Below are 18,930 nucleotides of genomic sequence, written 5' to 3'. Positions count from 1 at the left end.
AAGCAAAGCGGAGGGGGGGGTTTGGGGAGAGGAGGTGGTTAAGGGTAGGGGAGGTCATACGCTCGGGAGAAGAGGTAGGTTTTAAGGCGGGATTTGAAGGTGGTAAGTGAAGGTGAGTCTCTGACAGGCTGGGGGAGGGAGTTCCAGAGACGAGGTGCAACTCGAGAGAAGGCTCGATCACCAAAGTGTTTGAGTTTGGACGGAGGAACAATGAGGGGGGGAGTGGATGAGGATCGGAGGGTTAGGGTAGGGCGATGGAGAAGAAGGAGGTCAGTCAGGTAAGGGGCCAGGCAGTGAAGTGCTTTGTAGGTGAGGAGGAGCACTTTAAAGTTGATGCGGTCTTTGATGGGGAGCCAGTGGAGAGATTGGAGGACAGGAGTGATATGATCACGGAACCGGGTGGTAGTGAGCAGGCGGGCGGCAGAGTTCTGTACCATCTGTAGTCGATGGAGGGAGCGGAAGTGATGCCCGTGAGGAGGGAGTTGCAGTAGTCCAGGCGGGAGGAGACAAAGGCGTGAATGAGGCATTCAGCGGCAGTGGGAGAGAGGCAGTGTCTGATTTTGGCAATGTTGCGGAGATGGAAATAGGAGGTCTTAATAATGGAGCTAACATGAGGGTCGAATGAGAGGGTGGGGTCCAGGATGAAGCCAAGGTTGCGAGCCAGGGGGGAGAGGGGGTAATGGTTGTGTCGTCAATGGTAAGAGTGATGGGTCCGGTCTTGTTGAGAGTTGATTTAGTGCCAATGAGGAGAAGTTCAGTTTTGTCACAGTTAAGTTTGAGGAAGTTATGGGTCAGCCAGGTTTTATTGCGGATATACAGGTTTCAATGTGGGAGAGGGTGGGTTCTTTGTGGATTTTGTGTTTATGTAAATCTGTGTATCATCGGCATAACAGTGAAAGTCCAGGTTGAAGTTGCGAATAATTTGGCCAAGGGGGAGTATGTAGCAGATGAAAAGCAGGGGGCCAAGGACTGAACCTTGGGGGACCCCCTGCGTGACAGAGGAAAGGGTGGAGGTATGACCATTGAGGAGATGAACTGTTTTCTGTCGGTGAGGTAGGAGGTGAACCAGTCCAGTGCAGTGCCCTCAACACCCAGTTGGCGCAGCCTTAGAAGGAGGATGGGATGACTCACTGTGTCAAAGGCTGCGCTGAGGTCTAGAAGTATCAGGATGTTGAGGGCACCTGAGTCAGAGGAGATGAGTAGGTCATTGATGACTTTGACCAGGGCAGTTTCAGTGCTGTGTGATGGGCGGAAACCAGACTGAAGGGGTTCGTAAAGGTTGTTGGACTGAAGGTGGAAGTGGAGTTGGGTGGCGACAATTCGTTCAAGGGTTTTGGAAAGGAATGGGAGATTGGAGATAGGGCGGTAGTTAGAGAGGTTGGCAGGGTCAAGGGAAGGCTTTTTGAGAATAGGGGTGACAGCAGCAAGTTTGTAGACAGAGGAACAAGACCTTGGGACAGTGACTGATTGAAGAGAGCAGTGAGATGGGGAATAAGGACAGGGAGGCAGGCCTTGGTCAGGGTGGTGGGGAGGGGGTCGAGGGAGCAGGTGGTTGTCTTAGAGGCAGTGATGATATCAGTGATGAGGGCGGAGTCGGCAGGGGAGAAAACAGAGAGAGGAAGGGGCAGACAGTCAGACGGTGGGAAAGTGATATTGGGGGGTGGAGGGGCGGAGGAATTGGCGATAGAGGCAGACAGTGAGATATTGATTTGGGAGACTTTGTTATTGAAGGCGTGAAGAAAGGAGTTGCAAAGATCAGGGGAGGAAAGTGAGTTGTTGTCGGGGGGTTTGAGCAGCTTTTTGACAGTAGAGAAGAGGGTCCGGGGGTTTTGGTTGGTGCTGTTGATGAGGGTGGAAAAGTGGGCAGACTTGGCAGCTTGAAGAGCGTTTCGGTAGGAGGAGATGTGGTGTGGTGCCTCACTCCCCCCCCTCCCATCCCTGCAGGACATATACAACACCCGCCTCACCCGCAAAGCGACCACGATTGTGAGTGACCCCTGCCACCCCTCACACGGTCTCTTCAGCCTCCTGCCCTCTGGGAGGAGATACCGGAGCCTCCGGGCTCACACCGCCAGGCTGTCCAACAGCTTCATCCACCAGGCTGTCAGGAAGCTGAACTCTCTCCCCATCCTCCCACTCCGTCCTCTTTCAGACTCACATGTCTGAATGCTGCTAGCACAATTTATGTTGTCTATATGTTTGTTTTTACTATTTTTGCACTTTATGTTGTCTCTGCACTTTATGTTGTCTATATGTTTACATGTTTTTTACTATTTTTGCACTTTATGTTGTCTATGCACTTTATGTTGTCTATATGTTTACATGTTTTTTAAAACTATTTTTGCACTCTATGTTGTCTATATGTTGCACAATTCACTTTATGTTGGACAGAAGAGAAACGCAATTTCGATCTTCTGTATGTTTGCACATATGGAAAATTGACAAATAAAACTGACTTTGACTTTGACTTTGATTGCCATTTATATTAATTCATATCTTGAACTACTAGTTTTACTGAAAATCAAGTAATGTAAATACCTTTCTGTCACTCAGCTGTGACTGTCAGCTTGTTGCGTGGCCTTACGCTGCCCTCTAGTGTTTCAACGGTTCACATTCAGGTCAGAGTGCTTTTGGAATAACTAGACCGCAAATATCACAGACACATTGTTTACTTTAGTTAAACTGAAACACAGAAACATCTATACAAAAGAACACATACAAGTCATCTATCAGGATCAAAATGCCCTTAATAAAACTTAAAACTGATACTGGCACAACATACAATCCCTCAAATTAGTATAAGGTTTTGTCAGGGTGTTTTTTTGGTCATTTCATATTTCATAAGGATACTTTCATAAAGGTAAAGATCATCAAAGTGTCAAATTAATCTAGAATCAAGAATTAAAGCAACTGCTATAAACTGAAATACTTTTCTATGTCCTCTCAATGGAAAGATCAATTAAACACAAGATCCATAAAACAATTAGAGTGCAAATACATAAAGCAAACTTGTAGCAGCATATCTTCACAAATTCCACGACGGCCTGCGGTCTTGCTCTGGCGTGTATCGAGTGTTCGAGGAACAATGTTTCCCTTTAAGCGTGACGTAGTTAGAGGCATCGGGAATCAGACGCGGCGGTGTAATTCATGTTCTCCTCGCTGGCGGCCGCCTCCGTCTTGACGTATTCACGCAGGTATCGGATGGCTGACAGAGCACTTACATTCGCCAGCAGAACTGTGTGAGAATTAATATTAAAAAGTGAGTCGTTGCACATATACACATAAAGTCCACTGTTTCTTGAGGTTGATTTTATCTGAGTGCTTTTTTAATTTTACCTCAATATTTAATGACACTTTTAATTTTTATTTATTTAAATGAGTCAATAAACTGATTTCAAGATGAAATTAATAATAAAATGTAATATAGAAACATAGTGACAGATTAAGTAAACTACTTTATTTCAGTTGTTAAAAGAATCCTCTAATAAGAGTACATCTACATTAGTACATTAATACTGCTTACACATACCAGCCTTCCAGGTGTCTTCAACTTGTGGATTTGCAGTCTTCAGTACCCACGAAGCAAATGCAATACAAACCAGACACATGTCTGACTGTCTGAGAGGCAGAAGGGAGGCATTCAACCCTTCAAAGAAAGTGACAGAGTATCATAGAACACATACAATGACAATAACCATCCACGGGGAGGTCCAGTGAGAGATCAAGAGTTTAGGAATTGGCATCAACACCAACAGCTGAGCACAAGTAGGCCTACACATTATTATGTTGGTGCTTCCTGTCCAGTCACAAGGTGACCCGATCAATTCCCAACCCCCGCACAGATTACTGTTATGCAAACATACAAGGCTGGTTGATGCGATGGATATTTAAAATGATGACTTTATGACCTTGAAGACAATCCCAGCTGCAAACTGCTGAACATCAGGTGATATATTAGTATAGCTTGTCAGGTCATTAAGTTTGAATTGCAGCACAGGGAACGTTTAAGAGGAGGGATTCACAAAATTAATTAAAACGTATTTTAATTTTCCTTCACAGCCAAACAAACTAGAGCGCTCTAGTGGGAGCTTAGAGAGGACACTCATTGAGTGGAGTCAAGTTATCACGTACAACCTCTCCCCGAGGGGTTCACCGCTGCGTGCCCGGGGTCCAGCCAGTGTCCTCTGACAGCTGAGGTAAGAGAGTCCGCCCCGACGGACGATGTCGGAACTGTAACAGCCGACTGAGTGGATGACAAGTCCTACATTACAACTGTCCATGTGTGAGGAAAACACAAAACTGAGAGGTTGAATGACCAGTGCCGTATGTACAGGTTTTGATTTTAAAAGTTTAAGGTATATGAACATACAACTAAAGAGTAAAAGCCATCTGTGTCCGCTTTGTGATAGACCGATAGCCCCCCACGTCCAACTGATCCAATAGGTGTGCTTCCATGGTAACAATCAACTTCACTTGACAATGATAAATACATCATTTGTGGTTTATGGTTTTACTTTGATCCAGTATGAAAATATTTAACAGGCCTTATTTCAATGACTGTAACATAAATGTTAAAACTTCATTCTGATCTTTAATGACGCATCATTGTGTGAATCTGGACTCACCTGGATTGGAAACAGCCGTCTGGAAGTCCTCGTTTCGGGAAGGCTGCTGGCACAAAAGGGGCTCAGGAAACATCGCGTCTCCATACCCCAGAGCATTTAGAGGAGGAACTGTCTTTCCAAAGAAGCGGCCGCTTTGCCTCACAGGTACACGAGATGGAGGGTTTGAGAGAGTCTGCTTCTGGGCTGTAGATCCATATAGACTAATATTCCTGAAGGAGAGTGTGGTTTTCCAAAAAAAATTCTGTCTGAGGTCACTATCTGAGAAGAAATGCTCATATATGTCTGTGGAAATCGGAGATGTACTTGATGCATGGTTGAACCTGGTCACCACCCTCACAGGACCGCCACTATCTTCTTCATCAGAGTCTACAGACGACTCCTCAGAAGAAGAGGATGCCATGAAGTGATCGTAAGCCTCAGGGAACTCTAGACTTCTGTTCGCAGAGCGAGAATAGGAAACGACAGGAACCAGCTCGTCTTTGGTTTGATCTTCTGCAAGGATGAGAGGGTAGAAGAAGCTCTCGATCTCAAACTCTGAGAAGAAAAGGTCATACGTTTCAGGGACAGAATTTCCCTCAATGTAGCAGCTGGTAATGATATCTGTGGCCGATTGGCTGGGAACTGATTGCTTTCCACTGAAGAGATAATGAAATATAGCTGAGAGAGATATCCTGTAGCCGTCTGTTGATAATGAAGCTAAAGAGTCTGTGTCTTCTTCTTGCTTAGGCCCGTGTCCATCAGTGAAATACTCTACGTTTTGTAATCCTCCCTCATCTAAGGTTTGTAAAGTTTGGACTGTCCTTGAGCATCTCAAAGACTCAGATCCCAGGGCGTGTAGATTATGCACGGTTACGTTCTTAGAAATATTTCGGAGGGACTCTTGAGCCCCTTCAGAGGGAGCTGGTTGAGAAATGTCCCCAACAGATGTCAACATCATATTCTCAGGGTAAACATCAGCCTCTAGACTCTCCCACATGACACCGCTGGAAGAGAAAGGATTGGCGGCTAGAACAGAACCTGAACTTGTTTCTATAGAGTGAGAATCGCTCGGTGCGTCTCCATTGGTCGGGTCAGGCTTGGACTCATCCGGTTGAGTCAAAAAGCTTGAATCCGTCAGAGCAAACATGCTCGTCTTCTCACTTTCCTGTAACGGTGGGAGGGAGCTGGATGAAGCGGCTTTGCTGATCATGCGTAAACTCAGAATATCGTTTATTGTCAGCTTCTCCATCTCTGTCCAAAAAGAAGACATCGTGAACACTGAATGCTTCGAGTCTGGTGCCTTCGGAGGTTCACGTTCTGCTTTAAATGCCGTGATGATTCCTTCTGCTTTGACCCCTGAATCACATTTTAGATCTGTTGTGTCATTTGATACCGACTGGCTTTTGCATTCAGACGTGCCATCTCCTTCCTGGAGTTTTTCCAGCATTGGTGATGATGCTTCTCCTTGATCTCCACGGCCATTTTGATTGACAGATAAACAAGAACTTCCTGACATGTCTGTGACATTTTCATTCGAGATTGACATGACAGATTCTGTGTCCAGAGTGCAGCAGGAAGACACTGGTGTAATAACTGGTGGACTTGTTGGCAAGTCTTCAGACATGGACGGTTCGGTTTCTCTCTGACGTTTAACTGTGATGTCACCAGATCGAAGGGGATTCCCACTTTGAAAAGCCATTATTTGTGATGCTGCCAATTCAGCTCCCTCTACTGTTGTGTTTCTCTCTGACAAAACAGAACGTTTGGATAATGTGTGAGGCACCAGTGGATGTTCCGTTGGCCGTGCTGTAGTCTCTAAATCAAAACTGGTGGGACTTTGAGCCAGAAAGTGTTCATTGGCCAATGCACTGCTGGCATCTGATGTTGATTCAGCACGGTCCACTTGACTGGACATCTCCAAGGAGGGACAGGCTCCAGGTTTGAATTTCTTGGGTTTTGTGTCATCAGAACTGCTTCCAGACAGACGAGTCCCTTTCAGAGTAAATCTATCTGTGTCTGCGTCTTGACAGTCAATTCCCAACTGATGTTGGGGCTCAGCTTCTCTTTGACACAGCATGTGCTCGTCTCTGCCAGCATGTCCAGCATGTCCAGCCTCCACAGCCAGGACCGACTTAGCCACGGATAGTTTGTCCTTTTGGCTGATTTCCACTGCGAGATCATTTGACTCTGCGCTTGTTGTGATTCTTATTGATTTGATGTCTGCTGTGCAAGACTCTGGATTTTGTTCATCTTCACAACAATTGATAGAATGATTCATTTGGTCAGACTTCTGGAGACTCCCTGCATGAGAGTCATTTCTTCCACAGTGTTCCGCTTCTGTGGACGGGCCCGATCTACCGGTCACACCGTCAGTAATTCTAACTGTATGTAATCTGCTGCTAAGTTGTAAATGTGTTGCCATATTACCGCTGTCGTGTGGCGCTGACATTGCTCTGTCATCAGTTTGACTCGGGGCTTTTTCGTGAGGCGGATTATTTTCAGCTGGGTTTAATGCTGTACACCTTCCCTTTCTTACTATGCTCTCTTGTAGACATCGGTGTGTATTGTAGTGAGCAAGATCTACTTTGATCTCCTTCACAGATATATTCACTGGGAGATTGCTGGTGGTTGAATAACTGGTTAAAGATGAAATAATTTTTTTGACAGGGGGTTCGTTTAAATGAGATAAATTCTTATCCTGAGATAGACACAGAACAGTTCCTCCTCTCCATGCATGCCGTTCTTCCTCTGAATCACTATGCCTGACGAAAACCTGCCCGTCGTGTCCATGCACACCGTGGGCTGGCTCGACACTAAGCCGTCTCTTCTTCCTTCTCTTTCGTTTAATAGAGGCAAAATGAGACGATTCTTGGCTGGCGGCTTTGTTGGTGCGTGTTGCGTCCGACTGTAAAACATCAGCGTTTTGACCTCCTTTCCTGTTGACATGCGTCACCATTTCGAGATTAATCGGCGAATCAATCAACAAATCTTCCTGATAAACTGAATTTAAAGGTGTGCGCGTTTCCCCGGTTGTCCCACCGTCAGCATGAGCTGCTGTTTCTGAGCAGATGATGCACGCCGGTGAGTCACGAGACTGATTCAGCTGTGTTGCTTCATTTACTCTGGTTTCGGTGCAGGCCTCCTCTCTGGTGAATAACCTCGTTTTAGGGTTTGCTGATTTGTTAGTCTGGAGCACAGCGTTACTGGCTGCAGGATCAGGGGAAATCTTGGAGCCAAGCACATCTTTTTTCATTGCGTTTATATTGCTGATGGTGTCAACGGGCTGTGTGGTCTCTTTGCCAACTGCTCTTTCACCGCTGGCGGACAGAGAGTTGGGGATTTTTTTTTGCCAAGAACTGCAGCTGGCTCGTTTCCCATCACTAAACCACTCCTCTTCCATTGCCTCTCTGTTTTTCCCACCCCTCGCTTGGCTTGGCTCAGTAGGTCTCTCAGCCTCTGTAAGATTGTTCAGTTTTTCAAAGAATATATTGACAGACTGCAGGTCTATATCCTCCTCGCTGCCAGAGAGCACGCTCTCCATTCCAGCGACGGCGTGTCTGCTGAGGTAATGCTCCACAGGAGAGCCCTCGCAGTCCGGGGGGCCATCGATGGGGCGGTCAGCCTCTGAATGGCCTGCTGTTCAGTTGACTTTCTGAAGCCTCTTAGCAAGAATGGACCCCGTCTCATCAATGTCACTCATCCCCGAATCCACACCTGCTGATGAGGGAGGAAGCAGGTTGCACTGTTCGCACTCTGCAAAGAAGCATTTCCAGTCCCGGTCACAGATCTCCACACTGCATTCAAAGTTCTCCAGTTTGAATTTGCAATACAACCTGCAAAAAAGGTATCAAAAGAGCTACATTTCAGTTTCAGGCTATAACCTCAGAGATCTGTTCAGAATAAATGAAACATGATGCAGGCAAGAATACAAAAAGCCCAACTGTCACAAGATAACAGACTAATCAAGCAATTGATTTATATTTACATTTTAAGGAAGGTTTTGCAGCAGAATTTAAATTATAATAATATTATTTTGTATACAATTTATAGCAACATTATCCGATACAATATACATATTTAAGGCCACACTGAAAAATAGCCAGTAAACTGAAACAATCATTGGATATTGTTTGAGTATTTGGAAGTATGACAACAAAAAGTACTACTTTCCTCTGTAATTCCAGCTGTCTGCACGCTGCATGCACTTGTTCACCCATGCAGGTTTCCTACCTGGCTGCTTCAGCTGTGACCCGGGTCTACAGGAGGTGTGGAGTCTCAGCAGCAACATCTTGTGTGCCCTCCGGTGAGCCCCATGTGATTCAGATAAATATAGAGCGGCGCTTATGATCACGCAATAGACGCAATGTTCTTAAAGCAGCCATCTCCAACAGAGGCATAGCGTTTCAGAGCTTTAAATAGACTTCCCCCGAGCAAACTGCTGAATTGGATACACAGTATTTCAGATGTTACTCGTGTTTGCGTCGGTGCATATAGCTATAATATAGCTGATCTAGATGATTCAGCAGATATAGATTTATTAATTATATATCTGCTGATTAATCCACGGGCTGGCCCTCTCAGCAGATGAGGGGCTCATGTGACGTGCGAGTCAGTCAGCTGATACCTCATCGCTGTGACGTCATGGGGCGATAGTGGATCTGAATGTTTCCAGGCACTGCAGGAGGCCAGAACGATTGGTGGATGAGACTGGAGCTGCATCACATGACCCGCCTAAACCAAAACTACAGAAATACAGACAAAAGATCCATTAAACTAATCATATTGACTTAATTTAAGAGAATAATTAAACATATTTCTACTTTCTAAAACACTTTAATTAATTACATTCCATTAATAACAACTTAGTCCCCTATCAGTCAAAAATTAGTTTTTTAATTTATACTTCATGTATATAGATTGTGATGAAGATGTTATTTTTAATTAGAATAAAAAAAAAACAAAAAATATTTTTTTTATCATGCACAAAAAAAATAAACAAATATTTTATTCTTTATTATTAATGATTTATTATTCTTTGAAAAATGCTGAAAATATTATTCTTTATCTATCAAATAAAATATCATGAAAAAAAAAAAAAGTAAAATAAAATCTAAAAAAAAAAATTAAATTAAAAAAGTATTAAACAAGGGTATTAAACAAATCAAACCACTACCAGCTGTAACTCATTTTTTTTTTACTTGGTCTGAAAAAATAAAATTTTTTTTTTTAGGATGATCTTTTTTTTTGAAAATTGTTAGATAATATTAATCAATTTTAAAAAAATAAAATAAAGGTTATATTTGCAATGAATATAAAAGAATAATTCAGAATGCATTTTTTTTTTTTTTTTTTATTATTAAAGAAAATAAAACTTTTTAGAGAATATTCTAATTTTCTGAGACAGTCCTGTATTTGAGCTTCACTGTGTAGAACGATATTTGAGTTTGACCCTCAAAGACTGTTTTAAAATTCATCTAGTGAAAAGGGTATGTTTCTATGTGCTCATCTCAAATTTACGACATGTTTTAGAGTTCAACACACAAACATTGAAGCCTCTAGTTGACTGAAAATGAATCTCTGTGAAAGAGGAGATGTCTTATCTAGCACTTAAACTTGTTAAATAAAAAACATATTTGCATATTTATAGATTATGAAAGTTGTTACAGCTCATTAGTTTCTAAAAGTAAACCATCTGGTCTGCAACTGTAAATACTGGTCTGTCAATAATAATAATAATAATAATAATTTTTATTTTTATATTCTCTAGACACACAAGTCGCTTTACACCAGTAGTCAGTAGCACACACACACACACACAGTCGTCCCGTGGGGTACATCAGTAGCAGCAGCCCTGGCTGGGGAGGGGCAGACTGCGCAGCAGCAAAAATCGCGCGGCCCCTCCGACCACCACCAACATTCATTCACAATAAGTTGTCATCCACCATAATAAAACACTATATGGGACTGTAAATGTTAAAAAGTTATCATAATGGATGCAGCTCTTTCCCAGAAGGTAAGAGGTCCATTTCAGAAGTATTCCCATTGAAAGAACAGTTGAATACAAAGACCACAGAAGCCATGCCAACCCCTCAAATTAAGTTGTTCACAACCTGGCAATCCAAATATGTCCTTATTAATGCATTATTGCTGATCTATACAGCTTTAATGGATAAATTAAAAGCCATGCTATTTGTTGACCTTCTAAACCCTTTTTTAATTAGAAGGCAGCAACCCAAAGTGTAATGTAAAAGAGAATATTTTAAGCTCATATGTCCTCCAAGTTGCTGTTTTTAGCATTAACTTTATCAAAAGGTTTCTTGCTATATTTGTGATCTTTTTCTCTCGTGTCCACTTTGCATTTGATAGGTGGATCCTTCCTTTCTCCTCCTGATATGTAGCCTACCCTTCTTGATCACAATTCAACCAATGAACATTCTGGCGAGCATTGGGAGACACCTGGGTCGCTGTAATTATGGCACAGATGGATGTGAAATTCACCATTAGGGAGGACGGCTTATCTCAGAAGGTCTTGAGCCTTTGTTTACAGCTATCAGTAAGACTTAGCAAAGACAATGTGATTACGGGGCCACCGCTACCGTCAAAATGTCAATGACCCGAAAAGATACCAAGATAACCTATCAGTCCTGATCTCATTATCAACTGTAAAACTGTACTTAACGGATGCCTAATGTGTTTTAATTGCAGTTGAAGGTATTGATGAACAATGAAGCCATCCCATCTAAAACAAAAAATACCACTCAACATATTCTAGTGATAGTTAACGGGTCTGTTTTGTGAATTATCTCTATGAAAAGGGGTGAATTTAGAAGATTATAAGGTGTATAACAGAATTTAAATTTGTGACATTTGGCTCACCTTATTCTTGCATTTGCCAAGACACACATCAGCCAGATTTTTCATTCACATCGTCGCTCTACATTCAGAATGTGCGTCTCACACTTTCACAGGCTGCAACTACAGCCTCTATTTGCCTAATTTTCCTCACTATAGATATTTATGAGAAAACAGACCCTCTAATTAGCCAAACCACAGCCTGGGCTGTGTGCCCATGAGCCCCCTCAATTCACCCGCTGGGATAAAGGGAGACAAGCCAGTGCCTGTGTGGCTTCTGCACCTGGGGCAGCGGGCCGCTTTGACACGGGTGGGATTCTGTTTCCATCAACAGGATTAAGCTCTTATGAGTCAGTTCTTGGAGTTAAGATTGGAATCTGTTTGGGCTGCTTCACCGTGGCTTAAGCGACATCATTTCACCCTAATTGTTTACCATGTCGGCCCTGGCAATTCAGCGTCAATTAAACAAAGCCGGGTAAACAGACACATTCAGCAGCAGCTCAGTGACGTGACGTTTAAACAGAGGGGAGTTTGTGTACGGCCCCGTTACCAAGCGTCCTAAGTTGGTGGCATCTTATGTGTCAAACAGTCTTAATTATGGAAAAGTAAAGGGTACAAAAACAGAAAACGGGAGACAAAGATGTCTTTTTTTCTGATCTTCGGGGAGTGTTTACAAAACATTCAGCCTGTTTCGGCATTTACAAAGGCCACACAGGTTGATGTGGGCTACTTGCAGAAGGGCTTTACTGCAAAGAGTTGGAAAAAAGTTCAAAACAATGTGAGACAATGAGAGGAAATAAGCTTTCCATTACACAACAGCAAGGTGTAAAAAAGTGAACTAATGATTTGACGTTTACAAATATATCCTCTAATTTTCCAGGTTATTGATTGAAAGGTGTTTTTTGACACATCTTCTGTATTTTCTCTTTTTCAATGGAAATGTGCTGCAGTCTCTGGGGCTCAACGGAGTGAGGAAAGTTGTTTATCTAATACGAAATATAAATCAAACTAATAACTTCCTTGCATTTCAAAATTTTATCTTGACTTCTTTCATTATGATAAATTACATATTAGCCTACGATTCCCTTTGTATCTTGCTTGTGTTTATTAGGCGGATAAGTTCCTTATATCTTGCTTTGTTTTTTATCTTCTTTTCAAATGTAAATCCTACACGTTCGTGCTCCTGTTAAAGGCCCAGTTAGAAGCAAATCTGTATCAGTTTGAAATGAGTCCACATACCTATATTAAAAACACAGCATTCATCCAGGAACACTTTCCATGCATAAACTTGACCCATTCGCACAGGATAAAAAGGTGCTCTTAAATGTTTTAGTCGTCTGTTTCACAATACCAGGAACTAGTCTCGTCCCACATTTGAGACAAACGCACCTGTGGCCTTCTGGTGCATCCTCACCTCAGTGAGAAATGGCTACTTCAGGGTCATGTCAAACTCCACCAAGTCGACTGCACTATTTAGACTGCACCACCTGATAGGCCTCAATGATGGACACCTGGTTTCAAAAGTATTACAACCGGTTTTAGCACGATAAGGCATGGTATTAGAGGGAAAACATAAATTAGGTGTTTAAGGCCGCTACTGCCTGAAAATATTTTTTTTAAAGTGAACTTACTGAGCCCCTGTGCTTGTTGACCGTTGGACGACATCGACAACCTCAATGCAGGCACGCAGTACCTCCTGTCAACCACCAGATGGCGACAACCGACAGCCCAACACGATCGGATACACTGGTGTCGTTCGAGGACATTTAATAAATGTAGCGTAATAAAATAGTTACATGTAACACCACACTGGTATGTACTCAATTACAATAACAAGTTATTCAGCAAAGTAGTAGTAAAGTAAGTAAAAGTAGGCAATTCACGGACAGCAGCGTGTGTTATTGTTCCTGATACATTGCATCCGGTCGAGGGGAGCAGACTTTAACGACGTGGACACGCCGCATACTCCTAAAGCCAAGCAGCCATGACATGCGCAACAGGTGTTTCCACCTATTTGATTAGACTTCTTTTTTTAGTAGGCTATGTGGAGATGTGCAGACTGTGTGTTTGACTAGCCTGTCCTGGTACATTAGACCCATATACATTTTCAGTGAGCTGAAATTCAGTAACTAAGGTAGTAAGTAAGTAAAGTGTATTTATAATGCACTTATTCCAGATAAAGTGTTACAAAAGGCAGTAGCCTACAGTAGTCAATTAAAACCATTTGGCAATAACCGGGGTAAAAACTACAATCTACAAAGTAACTGGTACCTCTAACTGTCAGGAGAAAAATACTACATTAAAGTAGAACACAGCATACAATGGGAGAAAGCTAGTTGAGTTAAATGGGGTAAGTGCAAAAAAGAAAGTATTGCAGTTCTTGCATAAGTATGTTTCACTACTGTATAGAGAAACATAAGACTGCATGTGTCTGTGCAATAAATAACTTATTTAGAATTACGTTATAATTATTAAGATATCGCTCGAAAATCAACATGCCGTTAGGAGATCAATAATATTTTGTTCTCTGCATATCGTTTTTGATAGGAAACTGAGCACACTTGCTGACAGCTTTATGACGTATTTAAACTCACAGCTGCATACAATATTACTTCACAGTGTGCACAGTCCTCCATTGACAAATCCAAAGCTCGAGTCTCCTGGTTCCATCTCCATTGCTTCCTCCCCCCTCACCATTATGCACACAACCACTTCATTCCACATTAGCTGGTGTCAGGGTAAATTTAGACCTCCGCATACCGAGTCAAATTCTTCTTTCAGTTTCCAGGCTTAAGGCTGTTTGACTCTTAGCACATAAAACATTTCCCTCATTATCCCTACTTCTTTCCTTCAAGTGAGACAGTTGAAGTGATTGTAAAGCGAGGCGACTGAGACCTACACATTAGCGAATCTGAACAGAGCACAATTAAGGCAGCAGACGCGTGACATCAGCCATGTGCCCGAGGTGTGTGGTGACCCGTGCTGACTCTGGTCCGTCTGTGGTCTGTCTGTCCAGATCACAAACAGGCCTGCAGGCCTCATCAGCTGGGTTGAGTAGTGGAAGACCGCCAGCATGATACACTCCATCTGCGTTGAACACCGTATTTAGATTATTATATTGGCAATATTGATAGATATTGGACTGTGTACGTGCATTGAATCAAAGTTCAACATGCATTAGATCTTATCAAGTGTTCCTCAGCCGCTGACCTCTTCATGATTATGAAGAATAGTGTTCATTATCATTGTTTGAGATTCATGGCTGGACAGGACATCCACATCCATAAGAATATTCTCATGCGACCGGAATCTTTTCATCTATTATATTCATCAATTCATCAATTATTAGACTTACTCGTATCTTGATTTCCTTTCCTTTTAGAAACCAAATGTTTTTACACAGGGTTTCTAAAAATGTGATTCAATTCAATTCAATTCAGTTTATTTGTATAGCCCAATTTCACAAATTACTAATTTGTCTCGGAGTGTTTTACAATCTGTACACATAGACATCCCTGCCCCAAAACCTCACATCGGACCAGGAAAAACTCCCAAATAACCCTTCAGGGGGAAAAAAAGAGAAGAAACCTTCAGGAGAGCAACAGAGGAGGATCCCTCTCCAGGATGGACAGATGATTGAATCTAAAACAAAATTCAAGCCTGCTACTCAGCATCTTAGTCTATGTGTCCGTGGCCACCATTGATTTGAATTAAAAGTAGTTTCATCCTGGTAGGTTTGTGCTCACTGTCTTGGTTCCTTCGTTCCTTTGTTCCTTCGTTCCATTTTGCCTGCCTTCCTTCCTTCCTTCCTTCATGGTCTCTGTCTCTGCTCCTCCGCAGACGGACTCCTGAAAAGCTGTTTACCCTGGGTTAACCATGCGAGCTGTGTGAGAAATCATTCTTCTCTCGGCGGACTCGTGGGTTAATAAGTTATCTGAGGACAAAGAGCTGACAAGCCCACCACCACAAACCGAGCGATGGCCTTCCTTCCTTTGGATCGGGTCACCGGGGGTTATCAGTGACAGGGGAACAATAGGAAGTGGTAAGACCAATCACATCGTAGCACTGTCACTCACCTCCGGCATGCCTCCACACAACATGGGAGACAGAGCGGTCCCGCCACCGCTTATAACTCGTGATACACTCGGGCTTCTGTGCTGTTACCACTTTAACCAGCATGTCACATAGCATGGTACAGCCCTTTGAACTCCCGTTTATTACCACCGCTCGCTGTCTGAGGCTGCCAACAACTTTGGCCTGTCATGACCTGTCCGGGCGCATGACCCATCAACAGACGTTAAACACTTTTGAAAGGGACAACAGACTTGACAAACATTTCTAGAGCTGTGTCTAGAAGTCGAGAAGATGAAACAAATAATGTAAATGATAATAAAATCAAAGTATCTGCAAGCGTATCTCCATTTCTCTTCATGTTTGGCAGCGTGGGTCGTGATCTTCAGAATGTACAGAACTTTTACTGATGTGCAAACAGCAGCAGTGAAAAGTACAGAGCGCTGCCAGGAAGTGGTATGTTTGTAGGCCAACCCCAGATGTTAGCGTGGACAAAAAGAAGATGTTTGATTAGTGCTAGAAATAAGCTCTATGGCAAACACATGTTTAGATACTGTTCAGCAAGATAATCTTCGCAAATAACACCATTTCCTATGATTTTCTAAGCGTGAAGCAATCAACCCAAACAAAAGCTAAAGTTAAACACAGACATCTAACCAAAAGCTTATGAGCGGCCAATATATGATGTATTGTTGCAGATTAAACAACTCACTAATATATTAAGTATAGAAGCTTCACCTTGACCCGCTACAGCATCTACGTACTGCTCTCACAGTACAATGAGTACCTTTACATTTAATACTTACATTTTAATAATCTGTCTTACTCTCACAGCTCTCATGGCATCAGGCTGCTGTTTTCAGCTAAAAAGCTTAAACAACCCAGTGAACACGACACTAGATGCAGTTAGAGGCTTGATGGTGAACATTGTGGAGCTTTTAGAACTAATGTTTCATCTGAAAGGATGAACACACTGTGATGACGAGATCTTATATTCTTTGGGTCTAAAATGATTTTAATGTCCTTTTTCAGGAGCCAGTTTAGCATTTAGAGAGATTACAACAGTGTTATCTTTAGATTTGGGATGTAACATGATCAGGAAGTCACTTCTCAGGGTGTCTCCTCGCCAGTAAGGGAAAGGCATACTGCACAGGTTGCAACCCTGTCAAAACCAGCCTGTAAATCACAGCTGGAGTGCACGGCCCCGCAGTCGACATACAGTGAATATGAGTCGACTGCCTGTTTGACTGTGTCATCGCTGTCTGCCCTCTGGATCTGAGTCAGCCTGGCTGGTGAGAGTGGGCGTTTTGCCGCTGAGGGCATGGGGCCGCCCCCCTGACTAACCTCAGCCTGAGCTTCGTCACTGGGTAGAACGACTGAGAGAGGGCACACGTCCCTCCTTCTACAGGAAAGATGCTGCAACTCCACAACCTTGTGGTTTAACAGCCACGTATTCGTCCTCCAAATCTGCAGCGAGCTTGCTTCCTGTTGATGTGGATCACCCACCGTGTTAAAACGACTCTCCCCTGAAACCTGTCAACGCACAAGGTTATCAATGGCTGACAACAGAGCCTCGACAGTGAGGTAAACTGTATAGCCTACCTCCCTGGTTTGTTTAACCACAGCTGGTTGTTTGTGGGCTGACATTTGTTAATGGTGCATCGCTTGGAGCCTGAATGGCACATTCTTGCGCTGACACTTCAGATGTTTTTTACTCTTTTTCCATTGAGGTCCAGAAGACTGTGGATCAAGTAGGACTGAAAGGCAGCTAAATTAACACAACCAGTCAGTCAATGCTGGCCTTTGCCGCCTGAGAGTGTGGAAGAATTTGCATTGAGGCCGCACCATTCACGTTACAATACTGCAGGTCTCTGACAAGTGCTCCAGTCCTCGTCTGGGCCTCAGGGAGGGCAGCTCTCCAAGGAAAGAGACTCTTCACTTGTATGATGCCAGAGGCCAAACGGAGAGCTTAGGGAACAAGAGGCAAGTCGGAGCTTATTTGCTTGGTAGTTGCCATAACAGAAAGGGTAATAAGTAGTATTGGCTGATGTGTTCCCGCTGCCTAATGAGGCACAACAAAAGCAAACAGTCAGAGGTCAGCATTACCAATGTTGTCAGCTCCTAAAACCCCTCAGAGCTATAACTCCTTCACACTGCAGAATAATCAACACAGACCATCAGGACTGTATGCTTGAATGGTCACAATGCTGTGTCGAGAACGTTAGGCTATTCACTCAAAAAAGTGGGACTGAGCTCAATTAATATTTACTCAATAAATACAAGTAACCTTTACATAAAAAATATGTGTGTGTGGAGTTTGGCATATTATTATGTTGATTTAATACAATTTGAATTATTTATCAATTGCATTTTACTCATTTTTGTTTGAATAATATCAGCTCAAAATCATTGAGTAGAATTTAATCATATTTTATGAGTAAAGTCAACAATGTCGAAAAATTAATAAATTCTACTCAATGGAAACTCTTCAGTTTTAAACGCCGTACACTTCCGCCCAAGGAATTTGCGCCACACCTGACTTTCCGGTACACAAAGCTGGATTTATTCTTAGCAAACTAGGTTACCGGTAACTTACTCTGAACGGCAAACCTGCTCCGGTTCAGGGTAGCTTTCAGGATTGATTAAATAAAATTATATTCAAAACTCGGTGAAATTACAGACATTATCTGTAAATTAACAACCCAACTGTTAATTTAAGTATTATGCTAATAATACAAAATAACATTTTTTGCCCATTTTTGTAAAGAAAAATGACTATTATTAATACAGTCATTTTACAGTTTTCTTAAATGACATACAAATTCACTTTTTCATTACAATAAACATATTGCAGTTTTTTAAGAGTACAAAGTAGAAGAAATAATGATAAGTTTTGATACTTGTTCTTTAGAGGAGCATTATAGGGCGACCGTGAGTATTTGCTGTTGTGTCCAGTGTCCAATATTTGTAATCAGAACTGATAATGAATGAATTAAAATAAATTCTGAAACACTAACATCTTTTTAAACACACACATGCATACACACATACACACACACACAAACACACTACTCTGCCAACTGACCCTTAACCTCCTATTTGTCTTACATATTATATTTACCTAAATATAATACATTGAGGTCATGGGGTGAAATCGCCTCCAAAATCTTGACGAGGAAAATCCTTAAAACCAGTCTTTTAGTTAATTTTTCCACCAACTCAGATATGTGGATCCTCTTCAGATTTAAAGAGGGACATCTGAATATGAATACCCAAAAGTTTGGGACTGATAGCTGCAAGTTAAGGGTCCCCAAAAAGGTCCAAAGGGTCAAATTGGGCCTTATTCTCTTATAATCGCATATTTTTTGACAAGTGCAAAAATTGTCATAATCTCCTTAATATT

General features: G+C 42.4%; 1 protein-coding gene across 2 annotated transcripts; it reads right to left on the bottom strand.

Moving 5' to 3' along the window:
• Positions 1-2,653: 2,653 nt before the first annotated feature.
• Positions 2,654-9,478, bottom strand: LOC130200083 (PPARGC1 and ESRR induced regulator, muscle 1). Of its 2 annotated transcripts, none has more exons than XM_056424046.1 (4): positions 8,835-9,478; positions 4,626-8,437; positions 3,530-3,646; positions 2,654-3,235 (listed from the first exon to the last, which is right to left on the bottom strand). In XM_056424046.1, exons 2-4 carry the CDS (start codon positions 8,143-8,145, stop codon positions 3,111-3,113), a joined length of 3,762 nt encoding a protein of 1,253 aa, XP_056280021.1. In that variant the 5' UTR covers positions 8,146-8,437; positions 8,835-9,478; the 3' UTR covers positions 2,654-3,110. The 2 variants fall into 2 exon arrangements, with proteins under 2 accessions (XP_056280021.1, XP_056280022.1); XM_056424047.1 differs by having other exon boundaries at positions 9,229-9,478.
• Positions 9,479-18,930: the final 9,452 nt, after the last annotated feature.

The sequence above is a fragment of the Pseudoliparis swirei genome, chromosome 9 (assembly GCF_029220125.1).
Source record: "Pseudoliparis swirei isolate HS2019 ecotype Mariana Trench chromosome 9, NWPU_hadal_v1, whole genome shotgun sequence".
In the NCBI taxonomy this organism is placed as follows: domain Eukaryota; kingdom Metazoa; phylum Chordata; class Actinopteri; order Perciformes; family Liparidae; genus Pseudoliparis; species Pseudoliparis swirei.
This window is presented reverse-complemented; position numbering and strand designations above follow the sequence as displayed.